Raw genomic sequence first — 18,844 nt, 5'->3', positions numbered from 1 at the left:
AGAAGAGGAAAGGTCCAAAGTCTCAGAGGAGACAAGTTGAAAGCATGTTAGCTATCATAAGAAACGTTTAATTGCTACGATGGAAAATAAAGGCCACTGCTTATTAGGAAAGGATATGAACCCAACGGCGTAGAGTTTGTCACCGGTTTACATCATTTAAAGATGATGAAAAAGAAAGCGTACTTTAAGTCATGTTTATGAATAATTAAGGCCTAAACTGTACATACTCAGTGAAAAAATGACAAACGTAAATGAAAGCAAATCAATATAATTATCATTTTGTATTTATTTTTTTACCTCATAAATATTTTTTTAAATTCTGATAACATCATTCATATTGAGGCTTCCTGTATGTACAGTACATACATGTATATATATACATCTAAACATCTGCAGGAGGATGTTAAGAAGGTGTACTGATAACAAAGTATCTCCATACTATTCACTGTTACATTATTTCCTACATTTTGCATAATGTAAATGGAAAGAAGAAGGAATCCTTTGCCTCGCTTGGGTCAAAAACAGTCAATTCAAGCGGCCGCCGAAGGTTGTTTGGCTTCAGATTTATCAGTTCTCATAGAACACGTGAAACAGCTGTTTACTGACACAAACTTTTATGTTTGCAATTTGTGATAATGTGTCTCTGAAAACAATTTTACAATAACCTAGACATTAAACGTGACACATTTCATCACCGACTGAGATCCTCTTATAACCTACTGAACTGGTTTAAATGCTTATATTAATTCAGGAATAAATAGTCTTCAGGTTTGCACTTTCAATTTGAAGTAACCATAATTTGAACCATTCATTCCTTTCAAGGTAGACATGTGTAATATTTGTTTCTTAGATCACATGTGTGAAATGAATACAGTTGGCGCTGCTCTCCTGCAGGATGTTCACAAACGTGCGAGTCTGCCTTGTCCCAGTAGTACAGTGAAACTGGAGAAACTGGAAACCAAGACAGTTTCAGTGTTCATGTGGGTACCAGACTGGTGTTTCTGTACAGCGAAAGCCTATACTGTAATGCACGTATGGATTCATTTCATAAATAAAAAGGCCTAACTGCTGCTTTAAACCACTGAAATATCTGCAGCTCCCCTGCAGCAAACAACAAACAATCATTTCAACTGTCACTGAGCAACAGTCTAAGGTAGCACCCCCATCTCTGGCTCCTCCACACAACCCTCCTGGGAAACATGGCATGGAGCCCCACAGGGGACTCAACCGGCTGCTGATTGACTTCAGGGCTTGGCGAGACTGACAAAAATCAACCCAGCCATAGCCAACACCATTGTCAAAGTCAGCTCCATCACTTTCTGCTCCCTCCACCTGCTGTGCTTCTTCTTCTGCATCTCCTCCATGTCCCGCTTCCTGGCTCTCAGGTCCTTCTCTCTTTGCAGCTGCTCTCCATAATGACCCTGATAAAAGGCGTCAAAATCAAACATGGTCTTTACCCCAGAGAACCGTCTGGCTCTCTGCTGCTGCTGGGAGCCTGCAGATTTACTCTTGGTGTTTTGGGGGGACGGTCTTCCTGGACTTTGGACATCAGACTGGTTCAAGAATCCCCGGTCGTACCTCCTCCTCAGGCTCACGTTGCCCAGCACGGTGTAAGCCTCGCTGATCTCAGAGAAGCGCTGGGTGGCCTCCTTGCTCCCCAGGTTCTTGTCAGGATGGTAGATGAAGGATTGTTTGTAGTACGCCGTCTTGATCTGGGATTGTGTGGCAGTGGGAGACACTTTGAGGATGTCGTAATAGGCCGTCCTGCTTCTGTGCAGCGGGGGAGCCTCCTCTGACTTCCAGCTGTAGCTTCTAGTTGTTGTTGACGCTTTCAAAGGATCAGGATGAAGTTTCAGACGTCTCAGCCTTGGTCCACAACCCCACCTCTCTGATCCCTGCTCTGCCAGAACAAATACAACAGTGCAGAAAGTTCGGAGCTGCTGAGGGGACCAGAAGGAGTCAGGGTGGATGGAAACATCTCCTCTGGTCCAGGGTGACATCCTGCAAAACAGCTTGTCCTGGAGGAGCCCTGCAGAGAGGTACATGGCAGTTTTATAGGCTTGTCGGCTCTCACTGGTTTCAGCAAACCTCATGGACCGGGATACCACCAGGCCAGGAGAAGTGGCACAAAGCAAAGTCTCATCTTCCAGTTGCTTTTCAGCTTTCCTCACTCTGGAGAGTTTATCTGATCCTCGTCTGGTTGCTGTGCTTTTTGACAGAGGCTGGACTCCGCGTTGACCCTGGACTGATTCTTCTTCAACTTGACTCTGACTGGAGGCCCGGTTTATTAAGAGGCAGCCAGGACTTCCTCCGCTGCACGCCGGGCGACCCTGGTTGTGTCGGATAGCGGTCAGCCGGTAGGCTCCGTTCCCAAGCCTCTGACTGACCTCTGCCATTTTACCGACAACAGGCCGGTGAACAAGCCGGGGAAACAGCTACTGCTTCCGGTGCTCTACAGAACATTAGCCAATGAGATTCCATGTTTACAGGAAGAGCGCGCTATGATTGACCAATCATAGTGCAGAAAAGGGGAAACGAAAGAGACTCAGGAAAGCTGCCCTCATGGAAACTGGGAATTCTAAAGTTTTCCTCGACAGTAAAAATCAAAGGCAAAAAACATCAAAGTCAGTTCTGAGTAACTCGGACAGAGGTTTTATTTTTACAGAGGCATTTTATTGAATGCTTAAAAGACAGCTTATAGGTTTTAAACTTAATTATAAGACAGTTAATGTAGTAAAACATCAGGGTGGGTTTTGTACTCTTTTAAAAAAAGATTAGGCCTACTTTTAATTTCTTGTTTGCTGATGGGTTATTAATGGTGGCAGAAAAGATCAATCAAAGCAGCTCTTAAGGCAGAATTAACTTTTTTTTTCTCACTTTGAAACTGAACAAGCGGAGGTTTAAAAAATATATATCCAAATTTGATTTAGATGTTCAAACTTCCGAGGTACCGCGAATACGTTTCAATCTATGATTCAAACTTATCATCAATTTAGAAAATAATGATATTTCTAAGATTTTTAATATTAGATTGTAGATCAAAAAGAACAGTCACCATTCTTTTTATTTCTGTAATGTTTAAAAATAAAGAATAATTAATATAATCCAGGCTCTTAAAAAGTTTCAGGGACCATCTGTTTATGAAATTAATTGTATCCGGATTTTTTTTTTTTTTTACCTGTGTACTTTAGTCATAGCTCAATTTCTTTTGTCAGACTAAATTGGTCATTTAAATGGTCAATTGTCAGTGTTGTCATGATATGTTTAATTCAAATGCATATTTACAGATAATTCAAAGTTGTTCCAACATTTTTCTTCTAAGTTAGTGTAATATTTTGTATGTAGGCCTAGATATTAAACGTGCTTTCATATTTACTTTCACTGCCTGTTTGTTTGTTAAATGACGAAATTTCTAAAAAGCTGAACGTTATATTAATAAAGATTCACAAGTTTACGTTCGTAAAGTTATTTTCATACAAACTTATTTATGAACAATAGGTACAATAGTAGTTGTCATTAGGGGTTGAAATAACGCCAGAGGAAGTCAAGTTCAAATAAAATGTGCTTCTTTTGAAATGTTGAAGGCCTTTGTGGATGTCTGGTTCTCCACAGAGTTGTTTAAAAAGTGTTTACGTCCGAAAGATGAGAAATAAAAGTGTGGTCTCCGTCTGGCTGGACGAACTGTGGGTGGTGCTAAGCGCCTCTTCACAGGAGAGTACAATGATTAAACTCGACGAAGAAGAGGCTCGTCACGTGACCCCACTGTATTTCACATGTGAATAGTCTGCTCCCCCAGCGTTTAGCTTGTTTTATTATTAACAGAAGTCGCAGTCACATATCCGGGAGAACCATGGCTTCCAGCTGTCGACGACCTGAACACAGTGCTCCTCCAGATGTGGTCAGTTGGACGGTTTATCGTAGCAGCTGTTGTCTGTCTTTTTATTTAAGTTCAGCAGGAACGCATTGGATGTGTAAAGGGCTCTTTTACGGCCTTCAGTCGAAACATGTCATCCTCCATTGAGTGATGCCAGTGGCCGATTGGTCAGTAATACTATTTTCACCAAAGGGATTGTTAGCTTGGGTCTGTTTGATTAAACATGATGTCCAAACAGGAGCTGCAGAGGAGTCTGCCGGCAGGTGGGTTAAACTGTGACTGATCTGTTTACCTTCTGTGGTCTCATCTCTGCAGTTCTACAATGAAGAGGAGGCAAAGAAATACTCTCAGAAGTGAGTCTTTACGTATAATGTTTACTATGTCTATTTAACTGTGTCCCTGCTGGTGCTTTTATCCCGTGTTGTAATGAATTACTCCATATTGAATGAACATAATTTTGGTGCTGCTTATAGTTTTTTTTTAAGTTAATTTCTATCTTTGATGTGCTACTATATGCCATTTTTCTCCGTGAATGTACTTGAAAGTAGAGCTAAAACTACAACAAACGGTATCTTAATAAGTGTTTTAATTGTTCAAATCTGAGGACCTGTCATTAGCTTTTATTTTGTATAACTATAAATCGATTATTTATTTATTTTCCCCCCATTTTTGACTGCAAAACGCACCAAATAACACATCTGGAGGAATGATAACTGACCTTTATTTGTGCAATTGTTGATGTAGAAGTATTTTAAAATGTTAGCTTTGTTTGACTGGCCTGTCTGTTGAGTTAACTGGACTCTGCATGCCTGCTGTAAAGTGGTCCAAAGCTCGATTTGCTTGCGTAAAAATGTCTTAACACGACTAAAATCTCTTTTCTTTGATCCGCAGCTCGCGAATGATCGCAATTCAGACCCAGATGTCGGAGAGAGCAGTAGAGCTTTTAAACCTACCAGAGGGGCAGCCCTGCTTCCTGCTGGATGTCGGGTGAGTGACACTCGCTGTGTTGACGTGCAGAATAACACTGTTGACTTAAAGCAACCCTTTAATAGAAGGTAATACAGTTGTGTCACAGTTAACTTTAATATTCATATGGTCATAGTATAAGTGCTACCGAATTTGCAGGCACACTGTATATTATGATTATTGTTGCACTGATGAAGAAACTTTGGAGCATTTGGAAATCCGGAGGAAAAACAACTACTTCTTGAAATATGGTGCTTCAGTAGAATCAATGAACAAATGCAGGACCTCCTGAGAAATTTAGTGTGGGATGAATGTAAAAGCTGTTATTATCTGGCAGTGTTTGGTAATCACCTCAACCAAATGTTATCAGGGTGACATGAGACATTCCTTTTATCAGTATTGTAAAATAATTAGCATCACTAATTGTAAGAATTGCACTGAGAGGCACTCAGGTGACTGACTGTTCTGGATCTCAGGTGTGGATCTGGTCTCAGTGGAGACTACCTGTCAGAGGAGGGACACTACTGGGTCGGAGTGGACATCAGCACTGCGATGCTTGGTTTGTTTGACACATTTGTATTCACACATAGCTGGAGCCGAATGACATACCAATAGGGTATCGTTCTTCTGATTTGCTTGCAACTGAAATATACATCATGCTGTATACCAAAATAATGAGACTAGTTAAATGTTGTCTTTTCCTGGTCATAAAAAGAAAGTATCATTGAAATGAAGTTGAGAAAAAAGTACCAGAGAGTAAAGAATAATCAACCTAAATATTGTGCAACAGCCCAAAAATATGCCTCTTACATTTTTATTTTTTTTATTTAAGAGGAGGAGGTCAGTATAACCAGACTAAATGCTGCCAAATGATTAATGCATAAAAACGCACTTAGGTAGGAGCTTGGCCACTAAGAGCTTTGAATGTAATGAGAAGGATTTAAATGTTTAAATTTAAGAGGGAGCCAATGTGGACAGACTGAAACAGGAGAAATGTGATCCCAGCCAGGAAATGTCTGACGGTAGTCCAGCCAAGATGCTTGAAATGCATGAACCACTTTCACACCATCATTTTGTGACAGAATGCTCCTGATTTTGGTCATTTCCTTTAAATGAAAGAAGTAGACATCTGCTTCACGTGAGAGTTGAAAGACAAATACCGTCTTCATCGCTGCTGTTTCCAGGTTTCATACGTACAGTCTTATGATAAGACTTCTCACATGACTTGTAGTTCACTATACACTGTAAACCCGGAATTTGTTTTCAATTAAACGTTTTAGTGTTCATTACTTATTCTATTATGTTTTGTAAAAATCTATGTAATTACTAAATCAAATTAGTTCTTTGGATTAGAAATGTGAAAATATACACTGCAATGATCATGTTAAGCAGAGATTACATTTAAAGTTACGTTCTGTGAGGGAGGGGCGGAGCCTATTTGAAGTTCAACTGAGAGTCAAGACCCCTCCTGTGTGAGAGCGTGACCAGCTCGATTTTTGGAGAAAACTGAATTGTGTATTTAAAAATAAACTGTGGATGTTTTAAAGTAGTTTTAACGACACTAAGTAGACGGAAGAGTGTGTAAAGCAATTATTAAGATCGGTCTGGTTGCTAAACGTTTGCTAAAGGTTAGCTTAGGACTGCACCAGTCTTAATTCATTATTGCTGCAGTGAATTATTTGTGTTAATTTTTATTTGTTAATTTCAATGTTTTCTGAAATAAAATAACTTGAACAATTTAAAAGTATTTTTTAATTTCTTCCTTCCCATACAATTTTCTTTTTAAACAATATGTTGTGGCGTGCTGTGGGTGTGTTGCCGCATTGCATTATGGGTGCTCTCTGTTCCCCGTTTATGTGCTGTATTTAGTGCTGTGGTAGAGTTTGTATGTGTTTTATGTTTATGTTCTGTACGCAGTGACGGTGTAGTACAAGGTTTTTGTTCGTGTTGCATTTTAACTAAATCTGCACCATAACTGAAAGTGGTGAGATAGAAAGTTACAACCACTTGTTCGACTACATGTGGGTTGGTTGAAATTCACTATTGTTCCTGTGAATTATCTGTCAAGATAAAAGTGCTTACTGCAGGAGGAGGTCTGGAATAAGCCTGTTCTTACCTCCACCTTTACCATTACTACAATGGTATATACAAACTCTAAATCAAAACAGTGTAAGTCATTAATTAAAATTTGAAGACAATACATTACTTATATCAACAAATGATGTTAAGTAATGCTTTTATATATATTCATGTGCATTTGACCTAAAATGGTTGGCTAGACCTCAGAAAAGAGATAAGTTATGTGAACTAATGGTTTTGAGTAAAGGTTACTAATGTAAACTTGAATATGTCTAAGTTATCTATGCCAATACAACTTAAAAGGTTTAGTTTCATGTTTTGTAAAAACTTAAACGGGATAAGGCAACGGGTTTCCACGCGATTTTCTAGTAAACTCAACTAGTTCGGGTTAAGAGTGTAGAAATGGTATAAAGAAAAAGAAAAAAAACAACTTACCATCATATTTTTTTAAGCTCAGAAGTTAATTGAGATGTTTCAGATATACTTTAGGGTTTTCATTTATTGATGTGTTTTTATGGTTAGATGTTGATAAGTTGCAGGGACATTGATGGAATTGTTTTTTTCTGTGACAGATGTTGCGCTGGAGAGAGAAGTAGAAGGAGACCTTCTACTGGGGGACATGGGCCAGAGGATCCCTTTCCGACCTGGCACCTTTGACGGTTGCATCAGGTGAAGAACAAAATCGTTAAAAGCTGTTTATTTTACACATTGAAGGTTTTTTGCTAGAGTTTTGTATTATTATTTTTTAATTTAGCTAATGCTTCCCCCCCATCAGTATCTCTGCGCTGCAGTGGCTCTGTAATGCAGACAAAAGGTCCCACAGCCCACCAAAGAGACTCTATACTTTCTTTAGTACGCTCTACTCATCTCTGGTAAGGTCTAATGGCTCCTATTTCTTCCACAATGATTCAAACTCCCAGAAGCCTTACTTTATGATTTAACCTTGCATTTAATCACTTCTCGCTCTTTTCAGTCAAGAGGCTCTCGTGCAGTTTTTCAGCTTTATCCCGAGAACTCGGACCAGGTGAAAAAACACGGCGCCCTCCTTGTGTTTTTATGACCGCTCTGTGTGAATGGATGTCCTGTCAGAATTCATCTCCAGATTCCTTTAATCGTAATCTTGCAGTTTTCTCGTTTTTTTTCCCCCTAAAGCTTGAGCTGATCACAACACAGGCCATGAGAGCAGGTTTCAGTGGAGGCATGGTGGTGGATTACCCCAACAGCAGCAAAGCTAAAAAGTCAGTACCTATCGGATGGGGGGGGGGGTATTTTTGACATATTCAGCGATCATTGTCTGCTATTGACTCTTTCTTAATAGTGCGTAAAATCAGTAGCAGTTTAGTTGGAATTAAAGGCTAACTAGGGCAGGATTACAGTCGTATTCTGTCAAATTAGCTTCATGATAAATGATCACATATTCACACGATTCGCCTGATTTCCCTCACAGATTCTTCCTGTGTCTGTTCGCTGGTGTAGCAGGAGTTCTTCCCAAGGTAAGAAGCATGGGAATTAGTTTTGATCGGTGGTGATCACTGGAACAGTTGGATTACTGCCCTTTGTTTGAGCCTCATCATGTGTTTGGTTGATCCTTTCAGGGACTGGGGTCAGAAACTTCAGACAGAGCAGTTCCAAACCAGGTTCAGTACTCAGGACAAAGGTAAAGAAATCTACTCTCAGCAACAAAAACTGCTCTCTCTAACATTTCAGACAGTTTGATACTGTTTGCCAGGGTTGACGGGAATTTGTTTGTTGGTTAAATTTACTCAGAATCCACAATCTGCAATCGTCTCTTTCATGTCGTTGTCTGGAAATGAGCTGATTGCAGCTTCTAAAATGTGTTTCTGTAATGTAACACGAATATTTTAATGAATGGGTTCTTGATATGAACTTGTTTAAAACTTCTTTTTTTTTTTTATCAACAAAAATAAGTTGTAAAGCAAACAATCAGTTGATAAATCTTTTCAGAACATTGGTCTTAGTTGCCGTTGTCATTTTCTTGTGTTAAGATACTCCCCTTTTGTTTTAGATCTGTTTGAAAACGGCTGCATAACGTTAACAATTATTCCCGGCTGTGAGGATAAAAACTGGGTCTTGGCCTCGATAAGTGCAGGTTGAGTCATACTTGTCTTGATGAAGGCGAAAGACCAAGAGAAACTCAAACAGGGCCATTGTACTGCCTGATTTAAAACTCTGTCTGGCAGGTTTTCCTCCCTTTCACATTCTGATGTTCAGTTCTTTGTGAAATGTGCTTCATGTGAGGCTCAGCTGTGGTTGTACTTTGTCATAGACGTATTTGAGATGCGCTAATCAGCTGCACTTTGTTGTTGTGAAGATGCCGTTTTAATACCATGAAAGGAAAATCAGCAAAAAAGGGACGGGATTGGATCCTGGAAAAGAAGGAGAGAAGAAGAAGACAAGGAAGGTATGTATATGACTATCTGAATCAGCCAAATATTTATTGTCTTGAGCTGAAATATCCGGGCTCTGAACATGATCGTAACTGAACTCCCCCTCTGATTAGCTGATGGCCCTTTTTATCTCTGCTGTGTGTTTGTGGGCCTACAGGGAGGTTCGAGCTGACACAAAATACACCGCACGTCAGCGAAGACCTCGCTTCTAGCTCTGACTCATGCGACTATGCCTTCATTAGCTCTCGTCTGACCCTCCCCACACAGACACCCCTGGAGCTGCAGAGTGATTGGACTTTTCACCTCTGGATTTCAAGTGAATGAAATGCTATTCAAGCTAATTGCTGTTATATTTGGTGAAGGGTTTGGCAATTTGTTTTTTTTCACAAATTGTAGACCCACGTTTGGAAGTAAATGACTCATACAGACAATCTCCGCTGCCACAGAGACGACGGAATGCCAACAGTGTCCTACAATAAAAAGGCATTTTTAAGTCATGAAATGTCAAAGCTTGCTTTGCTGGTCAATCTTTTATTATATTATCTGCACCATTTGTCAACATTTGTTTTCTCATGTTTTTTTTCTTTAATTTTTCTTTTCAGAAGATAGAAGAATAGTGAGTGATTATGCATCAATGTCTACATTTTAAAGGGGATATACAGGATATGCAAAAAAAGGCAAAGTACACCAAAAGGATGAAGAATATTGCCCATAAGAGGAAAATGAATGCTGTAAAATTACTCATTTACAGAATTTACTTCTTCTATTAATTTTTTGTCTGGTTTATGTACATCAAGGGTTTTCAAGATCTGAGACCGTAAGCCTCCCGTCACATTAAGTTTTGAAAAAAAAACAAAAAAAACCCTCACCCCAACTTTTTTGCTTCTGCTAATTTCCTCGATGATTATAAGACGGTGATAATGTTACCCTAAAAGGTTGTTTAACATTTCAAGACGACATTAAATACATAAACTGTTATGTTCTCAGGTATTTGTTACCTTCTGCCCCTGCCAGGAACAAGGGAATATCAGCTCTTCACAAACATTTATTTCCATAAGTAATGCAGGTCTAATATTTCCTCCTCTCCTTTCTCTGAGCCACCCAAGGACCGCCATCTCAGAAAACCACTGTATATTATTGAAACGAATACCTATTGATGGTGGGAAATTAAGAATCAATCTTTGGTCCTTTGGGGACTTTTTTTATTTTTACTTCTTAAAGCAGTTTGATAAACAGATTCGCTGAGGTGAGACTGGTATTTGAAATACATTTTCACAAATGAAGGCTTTGCATTTTTTTTCTTTTTCGCGGTTTTAAGCTTAAATGTGAGGAAAACGTCCAAATAAAGCTTAAAACCATCTTTTTAATTATTCATTTGTTTTTACAGCTCTGGATTAGAGTTCATGTTGCTTCACTAGCAGTCGGTATCGACAGAGGTCGCTGTTTGCTTCGGAACAATGTGAACCACCTGGGCGTTATCTCGTATCCTGCTCAATCGATACAGCAGACTCAACACGATTTCCCCACTCTGGCAGAGAGGCACAATGTGTCAGTCGTTCCTTTTTAAATCCATCATACCTGCTGTCAGAGTTTGATTCACTGAACGAAAAAGGGAAGTGTGAAACAAGCTGAAAAAAACCTATCAATTAGAGCGGATTGAGGAGGAAGTTGAGGGTGTGTAATGGGTTAACAGCAGAAGGCCTCGCCTCACCTTTCCGTGCGCGTCACCCGGCTCTGTAAAGTGGTCCCATCATCCCTTCATCCACACCGAAGAAGGGAAATCGCCGCTTTTCTCCGCCGCCAGACGCGCTTCGCCTCGGTTTACATCATCCTATCGGTCTCCATCATCACACATCCACCAAACAGCCGGAGCGCAGGGAATAAACGGAACCATGAAGGACCGCATGCAAGAACTCAGACATGTAAGTTTACTGCTTGATTATTGGTTTAAATTGTCCCCAACCACCTGTTCTGCGCTGTTTGGGTCGGTGTGTGACAGCCGGCAACAGTTTGTGCCCGGAGAGCGCGGTCCACAGAGCAGGGTGCGCTGACTGAGCAACAGTTGTGAGTGATGGAGGCTCAAATAGGAGTGTTTTATCACAGGCACCGAGCGCAGTTTGCGCCCAAGGTTTAATGTGTGTGAAAATCAGGATAAGCCCCAACAGAGGTGAATTATATTTATGCGTTTAGGCAAACGGAAAGTCAATTTCCTGACAACACTTCAAAGGGAAAAAAAAATCACTTTTTTTCGTCTGGTTATTATTAAATTAGTTTGTAGCTGGATGTCTCAGTGACTAAACAGGAAGTTACTGAATAGATACCTTTCACTTAATGGGATTTGATAAAGATTGATTTATTATTAGATGTTGAATTTAGGCCCGTTTTTCTGTAATCTTTCAGAATTTAAGAGCCACCTGGAAAGAGTTGGATTGATGATCGTGTTGCCAGTGTGGAAATATGTCAACTATGAATTAATTAATGTGTGCGTTTATGTGTGATTCAATCGATCTGGCAAACTGTGGCTGTGTGATTGGAGTGGAAAATTGGTTCCTGCTCGCCAATTTCACCTGTTAAAAATCCGCCCTCAGCACATCACAGGAGGTCCAGAAACCTTTAACCACCCACACTGCACAGCGTTTTGTCTGTTTCTAACATGTGTGCTGAATTTTACTCGGCTTCTGGGAATGAGGGAGGGCGTTCAGTTTGACATGAATTATTCTGGTTTTAAGTGCCCTCATTATACACGAATTAAACAGGGAAATCAAACCTTAAAGTCTTTGACTTTCACCTCCTTGTAGTTGCAATATCTCTGCACACAGAACATACAGTTTTTAAATAAACTTGTAATTGTTGCCCAAAACCAAAATTAGACCAAGAGAAAGCAAGGCTGGTAAGTTTCTCTTTCCTTGAGTACACACAAATAAGTTATTGGGCATTATTTGTCACGGCTATTTAGCGTACACTATCTATTTGTGAGTGTATTTGTGTGAGCCTGCATGTACAGAGCTGACCTTGATAAAGTGGCCATTGTCAAATCAGGGTAAATAGCAGTTAAGCTGAGGAGAGAGGAGAAACAATTTACGGCTCCTCAGTTTTCAGTGAAGATCCAGCAATGAAATGGCCTCAAGGGAAGCAACCCAGCCTTGGCAATTGTGAGTGTGTTCAAGACAGGCGTGTCTTCATCCTGCCACGCAGTGCTGAGGAGATGCAGTTGTACAATTGAAAGAAACGGAGAAAAAACAAAATCTTCCTACACAGCTTCAGTGAGAGAGCTCAGGCAATGTTCAGGCACATGGCATGGGGTCGGCAGCTATGATATCCCAGCTGCTGATTCCATTTTCTCTCATCATTTTTTATCATATCACTCATGTCACTCATGTCAGAGATGTCTGCAACTGGAAGAGTTCTAGACAGACCAATTCAGACAATCCAGACCAAATAAAACTGAAGCAAATTGCAAATCACAGACAGTTATTTACCATCAGCACAAGGTTAATATTGTTTTCCATTTAGAGCTTTAAGTTGAATCCATATTTTAAAGTCACTCTGTGGGCCTGGACAGCACATTACAACAGAAAAGTGACAGATTCATCATGTAAAAATCTGAAATAGTGTGGACCACATCTGCAAATATATATTTTTTTTAACTCTGAATACCATCAGTTATTCAATGCGGATTTATACTGGGATGCAAGCTTAAGTTGCCACGGCTGAAATTCACATCTTCAGACATCTTGTTTTGGCTGACCAATAGTTAAAATCCAAAGATTAAAGAGGCACAGAGAAAAGAGGAGTAGAAACTGGTCACACATGCAAAGTCATATTTAGCTGATAAGTGATATATTAATTTTCTTGTAGTTTCACCTCTAGAAGGGACCTAAATCTTGGAAGTGCTCTTCAAACTTAAATAAATCACCCTGTTGAGGTTTGAAACCTCAGTTGGTTGCTCCCAAAACGCAATGTGGCATTGGATGTGACATGAAAGGTGTTCATTAAATTTGACATTAAAGCTATGGCACCCAGTTTCTGAAGCTGGCCTGGCAAATTCACATCACACGTTTCACTTCTCATGGCAGGTGTATCAGTGGATGAAGTTGAAAGGGATCCATGTGAATACTTTTCTAGTTGTTTGAACTTAATAATCCAGCCCATGCTTCTTTACATAACCGTCCTGGACTGTCTTTGGTTTCTGCTTTTCCTTTTCTTGGTTCTATTTCCACAGTCTATTTGCAGAGTTCCTCCAAGAATGACAGACATGAGCACAAATCCCCATCCTAATAAGGAGGACATTCACAAGATATTTTTTATGCTCCTAATTAATGCTTCACCATAGAGCTGGTCACAGAAAAATGTCTTAGAAACAGATTCAGTTGCATGCCTAAGCTGGAAAGAGCACAAGACAATGACCCCCCCGTTGTTAAACAAGCAAAGTCTGCATTTCAGAAGTGGATGTCGCCACTGTGACATCACCAGTGGTGTAGTGCCGGGTATATGCAGTGTAAAGGGATGACCTGGCCATCTTTGCCCCTAAGTGGCTACTTGGTATTCCTTGTATTTAATTGGTAGATTGGTTTTGGTATAAAGCTTGATGATTGATAAGAGTTAGCCTAAAATAAGGTGGATCATGTCCATGCACGTGGGTCCTTACCAGCCCAAGTGCTTTCCTTTAAATAATAACACAAAAAATATGGTATTTTTAATATTTTAGATTATAATAATTAGGGACCCAACTACCCAAAGAGAAAAATCTGTTTTTTTTTTAATTCCAAACAACTTCAAGATGTTTTAGTAAATCAGTTGTTCCATGAGACAGTTTTTAAAACGGACTACTAGCCGTAGATTTGAATTGAGAAAACAGACAGGGCCACGTGTGTAGCTGTTCTTCTCACCCTGTCGTCTGTAAATGTAAGGGAGATGTTATCACAAAATCTGCTCCTCTTCTGTGGCAAATGTTAATTTCTTAATGATGCACACAAAGTCAAGCAACAAAAATTAAGTGACAGTATGCTATACCACTGGCACATCTTTTAATGAGATGTCTTCTGTGTCGCTGTTATCATATTTGCATTTTGCCTTTACTGTCTTGGGTTATTTTTTGGAGCCAGAAATGTTTGGAAAAGAGAGTGGACCTGGAGAATGGTACTTGATACCTGGTTAGACAAAAATACCCGTCTTTGAAGCCTAATAATCAATAACATCTATCTTTTGTACAAATATCTCTCAGCTCTGTTGAAAGACGCAAATCATCACCATTAGATCCAGACTGATTGGTGGGTTTTCTTAAGGAATGTCACATCCAACCTTTTATTTTTCTTGATCAATTCAGAGCATCTGCTCAGTACTAATCCTGGGGCAGGGCTCTTCTCTCTCAAATGTAAGATCTGTTTTTCTCAAATGGTGGAAGTAGTAAGACTGATTTTTATTTTTTTTAATAAGAAAAAAAAAACTTGATCTCTAGGATTGCAAAAGCACTATAATGGTATTGACAAAGAAACTGAAATCAGTACGATGATGATACAAAGATACTGCATTACATAAGCATTAATCTTCACTGACAAATAAACCATGTGGCAAACAAAAAGAAGACTTCAGACCATCACAGATTCAGTTGCTTATGTGTCTTTGTGTGTGTGTTTTTGTCGAGTCACACTGCGAGTTTACTCACCCATGTGCCTGTGTGTCATTTTGGCAGGAAATTGAGTTTTGCTCATATTGGTGTGAGGATGCAGGTTGTGCGTCAACACTGCCCATATGCACATAAAGCTACTTTATGAGCTTAACACCTGCCTACCACTCTGCTATACCAGTAGCTCATTAGCTTGCTGGCTAAAACCGCCAGGCTCAATAACGAATACGGTCATGTGGCTTCTTCCTTTCCCTCACCTTGTCCCATTACTCCCAGTTTGCCCAGCAGTGATTTAATGACAGATGGCGCAGATATGATGACGTCTTTTAAGCGCTGAATCCTGAGGGGAATCGAACTGATGAGGTTATTGCAGATTTCGCACACCACAGGGACTGTTGTAAATCAAATGTGATCGTTTATTTTGTGGCATTGAGTTATTAACTTAGGCTGACAGCATGAATGCTGCACCTGTAACAGTTTATTTTGTCCTCCAATCTCCTCATTTTTTCCTGACATCTTATCGGTGCTGTCCTTTTCGTTCCTCTCAACACATAATTGACAGTATGGGCTTCTTTTTCCATCCCTGTTCCTTTAATAATAATCCTTGCTTATATTATCCCTGTAATGGTGAGCTTTTCTGTTACTGATCTTTGCTCTTTTCCTATCACTGTTTTATCAGATGGCTTCTTGCCCTCTCCTACATTTTTCCTCTTCTTTACTCTTCCTGTCCTCTCTGAGCACCCTTGTTAGTCAGGGTTAGTGTTGGTTCAAGCAGCCATTGTGTGTATGTGAATGTATGCTGGGGCTACTCATTGTCACTGCTTGTTTGGCGTTAGAGTGACACATTAACTATTAGGATGTATGTGGAGCACCGACAGTGGTACTTATAGTTTATTTTTTGTTTTCTTTCCCCACTTTCACTTTTTTCTGCGCTTAACTTGATCTTGACTGTTAACATGTCTTCATTGACTTTAGCAACAGTGAGGTAAAGAATCATTTTGTTGCTGCCAGGGGTTTTATTAAGTCTTCAAGTCTCTGTAAACTCCTGGATCTGTGATGGACACATTGGCTGCTTGTGACCCACAGATGATCTTCCAAACAAGTGGTTGCAATGAAATGCATTGTCATTGCTCTGTATTATCAGAAAGGCGCATGGATGCTTATAAACATATTACTCATTAACACATAGATTATGCATAATTGCATTAATGAGCCATGAAATGAGTGTGACCGAGCTGGCATCTCACCAGGGACTTGTCTGTCTTTGCAAATGAGGTGACAGCTGAAATGAAATCCAATATCTGTTCGCTGCTAATAGTTCTTTTTTAAATTGAACTGTCACTCCAATCAGTGCAAATTCCTCCAGATCAATGTGTTGCGATATGTCAGTTATTGGTTTTATGTTGTTATCTGTGACGGATTTTTAGCTTCTCATAAAGAGCTGCAGCATCCAAGGTGTGAGCTAATAGAGATCTTAATAAAATAAAGCAGATGGCAGTTATGTCATCAAACCTTACCCCTCTGTTGTGGAAGACTGGCTATGGGTAATATTTGTTCCGGCTACTAAAATTGGATTTTTAATGTGCTCGCCTCCCCTCTCACATCATCGAGTAATTTATGCCAGCAGAATAGTTCTTTAGCAGTGCAGATAAGACCTTTTATTATTGATACTTGTTGGAGATTAGGCCTGTGAGATTTCATTATAATCATTAGGCCCCAAGTAGCTCTGACTGTCTTTGTTCGTAGTCCGGGTGATTCTGAGAAATAATGGTGTGTTGAACCTTGCCAGCTTAAGGCTGAGCAGGTGCTTTTAACTGGTGAGAACTGTCACATACAATATCTGCCGTCAGTTATTTTTTTCTTATCTAAAACCACAGTTGCAGGACAACATCCCCACCAGTCACTGTTGCTAATATATTCTGTGGTTACAGTTTGTCTCAGTTTAAAAACTAAATATATTGCTAGTTGTTAGAGAAAGTCACAGTTGATTTTGATAATATTGATACCTGGTACTTCAAAAACAACATTCTGACACATCCAGAATGAGCAATGTTCAGGTTGGAGTCACGTCTTTCAGTCGTCCAATGCAAAGGCCAAAGTTTAATGTTTATTCACCTTTTGGCTGTCATGGCTTTGAATTATCTGGCTGTTTAGATGCTAAAAGCTCCACTGCTCTCACCAGCTAGTTGCTAACTCTGGCACTATGTCTGCTGGTTGGTGCTTAGCAGGCATTGAGCAGCCGATTTTAGAGCTATTTTGCTGGAAATAACTGACAGAATGTGTCTGAAATTAAAGTTGTGAGAGTGAATCAGGCCTCTAAGTGGCTACAATAAGATGTTGATATTCTTTCTATGTGGAAACATCAGGCGCAAGTCATCTCTTCATTGTCTCTCCTACCTCGTCATATAGTGCCACTTTGTGAGCAGGGTGTAAAGTTTTGACAGGCTGGATTTTGTGCCAAACTATGCATAAACTTGTACATGCTGAGAAACATCAAGATTTTTAGTATCTATTTTTTTCTAAAATCTTAACATGGCATTTTTTGTGCTGTGGTGAGTCAGAGCAGTAATGTAGCTGACCGTAAAACCCATATAATGGTTTTTAAAGTTGCTTTACATTTTCATTTACAGCACAGGAGAACCAGAAAGTTGGTTGGTAATTCTCTCAGGATGGGCAAGTATAAACAATCTCTTAGAATAATTATTGTCGTTGCATTAAGGTTTGTGAAAAAATGAAGTCAGTTCTGTGTGCAGATTAATGTTCTGGTGGCCCGTTGTCGGCCCCTTAATATCATCAGTCTGAGGCCTGTGTGACTCTGAAATCCCTCTATTTCCTCCTTACTTCCTAATGAATGAACATCATAATTCCGGCTGTTTTCTGAAGCTACTGATGCTGCTGTTTTCACTGGATGACAGTTATCCTTTAAGCAGTTATTGTCTCTGCACAAGACTTTGTTACATCAATTTTTACAGCAAATATTTAAGACCTGAAATAATCCATTAATTCAAAAAAAGAAAATGATTACCTTTCTAAATGCAAAGTTTTGAACAGCACTGCGTACTTCACTGTTTTGTCATTCAGAAGGTTAATAGTAATAGTAAAGTTACAGAATAGCAGATCATTCAGTGATGAAAACCTTAAAGGGGAACTCCGGGGCATTTGAAGCGCATTTCCATTGCTAGAGGTTGTCAAATACTGATAGTAGGACACAGACAGGTGCAAATCTGCGCTCCCTGTGTGGAGATAGCGCTGTTCGCACAGCCTGTCATGCGAGGCTAATACGTGGTGGCTAAGGGGCAAGCGCTAACCCTTCCACGTAAAACAACACTTGCACACTGCAGAAACGTCACACCACTTTATAAACCATCCGACAATAAAGTCACAAGCCTTACCATCAAAACCATATGCATGGTTCTCACATTACTGGCATGGGGACGTTACAAAACAACTTTATAAACAGCATGTAACTCACCGGTTAGTTGTACGCTCGCGCATATGAAAGCCCAAAAGAGTCAATGGACGATAATCACATATACAAAACAATTATCTTCTCTAGAAAAACTGCGTTCAAGTATTTAAAACATTACAACAATACATGCCCAGTAATATTGTTGTAAAACATTACAACGACAGTGTGCAAGTTGTTGTTTTATGTGGAAGGGTTAGCGCTTGCCCCTTAGCCACCACGTATTAGCCTCGCATGACAGGCTGAGCGAACAGCGCTATCTCCACACAGGGAGCACAGATTTGCACCTGTCTGTGTCCTACTATCAGTATTTGACAACCTCTAGCAATGGAAATGCGCTTCAAATGCCCCGGAGTTCCCCTTTAAATCTAAACCTCAAACTAATATTTTTTTAAAGTGTCTCTCTCAGCCTCTTTCTCATCACT

The 18,844-nt window shown here is 39.8% G+C and overlaps 3 protein-coding genes across 6 annotated transcripts in view; 2 read left to right on the top strand and 1 right to left on the bottom strand.

Annotated features, from left to right (window-relative positions):
- Positions 1-278: 278 nt before the first annotated feature.
- On the bottom strand, positions 279-2,422 carry dnajc30b (DnaJ (Hsp40) homolog, subfamily C, member 30b). Its single transcript, XM_075474385.1, has one exon. It carries the CDS (start codon positions 2,394-2,396, stop codon positions 1,245-1,247), a length of 1,152 nt encoding a protein of 383 aa, XP_075330500.1. The 5' UTR covers positions 2,397-2,422; the 3' UTR covers positions 279-1,244.
- A 1,325-nt stretch (positions 2,423-3,747) lies between these two features.
- Positions 3,748-9,836, top strand: bud23 (BUD23 rRNA methyltransferase and ribosome maturation factor). Its single transcript, XM_075474384.1, has 12 exons — positions 3,748-3,898; positions 4,190-4,227; positions 4,766-4,861; positions 5,317-5,399; positions 7,492-7,588; positions 7,695-7,791; positions 7,893-7,943; positions 8,072-8,157; positions 8,367-8,412; positions 8,515-8,576; positions 9,252-9,341; positions 9,485-9,836. The coding sequence occupies exons 1-12, from the start codon at positions 3,851-3,853 to the stop codon at positions 9,537-9,539; spliced, it is 849 nt and encodes a 282-aa protein (XP_075330499.1). The 5' UTR covers positions 3,748-3,850; the 3' UTR covers positions 9,540-9,836.
- A 981-nt stretch (positions 9,837-10,817) lies between these two features.
- The window catches only part of stx1a (syntaxin 1A (brain)), a 73,309-nt gene continuing 65,282 nt past the window's right edge, over positions 10,818-18,844 (top strand). For 2 of the 4 annotated variants that reach the window (XR_012770299.1, XR_012770298.1), the window contains exon 1: positions 10,820-11,249. Coding sequence is in view for 2 of the 4 variants with exons in the window: in XM_075473344.1 (XP_075329459.1) it covers positions 11,220-11,249 (30 nt within the window). In the remaining 2 variants the exon portion in view is untranslated. Of the gene's footprint in view, positions 11,250-18,844 lie in introns of all 4 variants that reach the window. The other 2 variants (XM_075473344.1, XM_075473345.1) reach the window with 2 other exon arrangements.

Source organism: Odontesthes bonariensis, chromosome 9, assembly GCF_027942865.1.
Source record: "Odontesthes bonariensis isolate fOdoBon6 chromosome 9, fOdoBon6.hap1, whole genome shotgun sequence".
Taxonomy (NCBI): domain Eukaryota; kingdom Metazoa; phylum Chordata; class Actinopteri; order Atheriniformes; family Atherinopsidae; genus Odontesthes; species Odontesthes bonariensis.
The sequence above is the reverse complement of the archived record's forward strand: the minus strand, read 5'-3'. Positions and strand labels throughout refer to the sequence as shown.

Bases quoted from the DNA above. Each gene is read 5' to 3' on its own strand.
- dnajc30b (XM_075474385.1), bottom strand. From the start codon at position 2,396: ATGGCAGAGGTCAGTCAGAGGCTTGGGAACGGAGCCTACCGGCTGACC.
- bud23 (XM_075474384.1), top strand. From the start codon at position 3,851: ATGGCTTCCAGCTGTCGACGACCTGAACACAGTGCTCCTCCAGATGTG. The intron at 4,862-5,316 runs GTGAGTGACACT...TCTGGATCTCAG, and splicing joins TGCTTCCTGCTGGATGTCGG to GTGTGGATCTGGTCTCAGTG. The intron at 8,577-9,251 runs GTAAAGAAATCT...GTTGTTGTGAAG, and splicing joins GTTCAGTACTCAGGACAAAG to ATGCCGTTTTAATACCATGA.